The sequence below is a fragment of the Hydra viridissima genome, unplaced genomic scaffold (genome assembly GCF_058129835.1).
Source record: "Hydra viridissima isolate aposymbiotic clone 2 unplaced genomic scaffold, HvirCarnegie_v1 scaffold_8, whole genome shotgun sequence".
NCBI lineage: Eukaryota > Metazoa > Cnidaria > Hydrozoa > Anthoathecata > Hydridae > Hydra > Hydra viridissima.
The window spans coordinates 18,017,123-18,018,666 of NW_028324307.1; the positions used below are offsets into that span (position 1 = coordinate 18,017,123).

General features: G+C 30.2%; 1 protein-coding gene across 2 annotated transcripts; it reads left to right on the plus strand.

The window, feature by feature from the left end:
- The first annotated feature begins 205 nt into the window (after positions 1–205).
- Positions 206–995, plus strand: LOC149885455 (uncharacterized). 2 transcript variants are annotated; one of them, XM_090094799.1, is made up of 3 exons: positions 206–289; positions 498–590; positions 752–995. In XM_090094799.1, the coding sequence occupies exons 2-3, from the start codon at positions 501–503 to the stop codon at positions 869–871; spliced, it is 210 nt and encodes a 69-aa protein (XP_089950925.1). In that variant the 5' UTR covers positions 206–289; positions 498–500; the 3' UTR covers positions 872–995. The 2 variants fall into 2 exon arrangements, with proteins under 2 accessions (XP_089950925.1, XP_089950924.1); XM_090094798.1 differs by having other exon boundaries at positions 232–367.
- Positions 996–1,544: the final 549 nt, after the last annotated feature.

A 1,544-nucleotide genomic window follows, 5' to 3' on the forward strand; every position in this document is an offset into this window, starting at 1 on the left:
CGGCCTCGGATTACTTCGCACCTCCGATGTGATACCATTCCTCACCATCTCATCACATCGGAGTCACCTTTATAGACTATTTCTCACATCGGAATTTATGCATTTACGCAATTTCCGATGGCGGGATGCTCTAGATCAAGCTAAAGATCTTTATAGACCGGAGTTTCTTGTATAACTTGCACAGTGTAATACACCTGACTGCAGTTGTTAAACGATATGGCAATTTACATAGTTGTTTTTAATTTAGACATTTCTCTAATTGAAGTTGTTGTGTCAACGGTCATAAAAAGTAAGGTTTTTATGGTTCAAAAAGAAAAAGTGAAAAAAAATCATACGCATGAGTTTACTTCACGATATATAAATCAAGGTAGTAGCCATGTAGCAGCAGTTCATGAATTATGTTTATATTTTAATATTTGTTTTTACATTTTTGTTCTAGTCATTAGGTTGCAAATTTAATAAATATTAACGTGCAATAATTTATGTTTGCTGTTTAGAAAATGAGTATTGGTCCGTTTGTTGTTGTTGAGTTTATTGATGAGAAATTAGTGGATGTTATGCCGAAAAGTTGGACCGTTAAAAAGGATGAGGTGAGGTATTAACACAATTAGTAAATAAAGCAGTTATCTATTTATTATAGTTATACACTTTTTTGCAATGATGCTCAAATTATAATCAAAGATTTTGAAAAAAATGTTATTAAAAAGTATTATTGAATGTAAGTGATGCAATTCTTTTGCTTAATTATTAGCAACTGTTTGGTTATTGGCCCAGAAAGGAATCAGCTCGGAAAGTGAAAAAGGATCAGATACCTGGTTGGCCATTTAACAAAATTAGGACATTTATAGCTGGTAATAGCTGGGGCAGGTAAAGCTGTAAAACAGGTTTTTGTTTGTATGTATGGTATGTATAGTAATAACATGATACGGATGAAAATAAAAAGAAGTTTACTGTATTTATTAACTATCTTTTTTGAGATGATAAAGTGTTTTGATATGCTTTGTAGACTCATAATTTTAATTTATGGAGTTATTGCATATAAATACGTTTTTTGCTTTTTTATAGCATTAGTTGTTGTTATTTTACATAATAGTATTTGATTTTTACATTTTTATATATTTAAATTATTACAATAACAGAAAAATGTTGAAATACATTCAGTTACTCGAACTCCATCTGTGGATAAAATGGCAACACGTTTTTTTATGTTTTAACTGTGTTAATATTAACACAGTTAAAATACAACCTATCAACAGTTAAAACACAACCAATCACATCTGTTATTTAACAGATGTGGTTGGTTGTTTTTATGTAGCTTACTTTCTAGTTTTAATGCATAATATTTCACTGCATTAAAATGTTTTATTAACCTAAAAAAATGAAAAACTATTTTTTACGTAATAGGCAGTATCAGAAGACCATATGTTAATGGTGCTTTGGTTAATAGTGCAACAGGCAGCAAAACTTCGTCTAATAGACGATCTGGTGCCAACTGTACAGAAACAAACGGTTGTTTGTTTGCTATACATATAAGCTTATTGTAT

Excerpts from the sequence above, each read along its gene's own strand:
- LOC149885455 (XM_090094799.1), top strand. The coding sequence starts at position 501 with ATGAGTATTGGTCCGTTTGTTGTTGTTGAGTTTATTGATGAGAAATTA. Across the intron at positions 591-751 it reads GGACCGTTAAAAAGGATGAG|CAACTGTTTGGTTATTGGCC; the intron begins GTGAGGTATTAA and ends CTTAATTATTAG.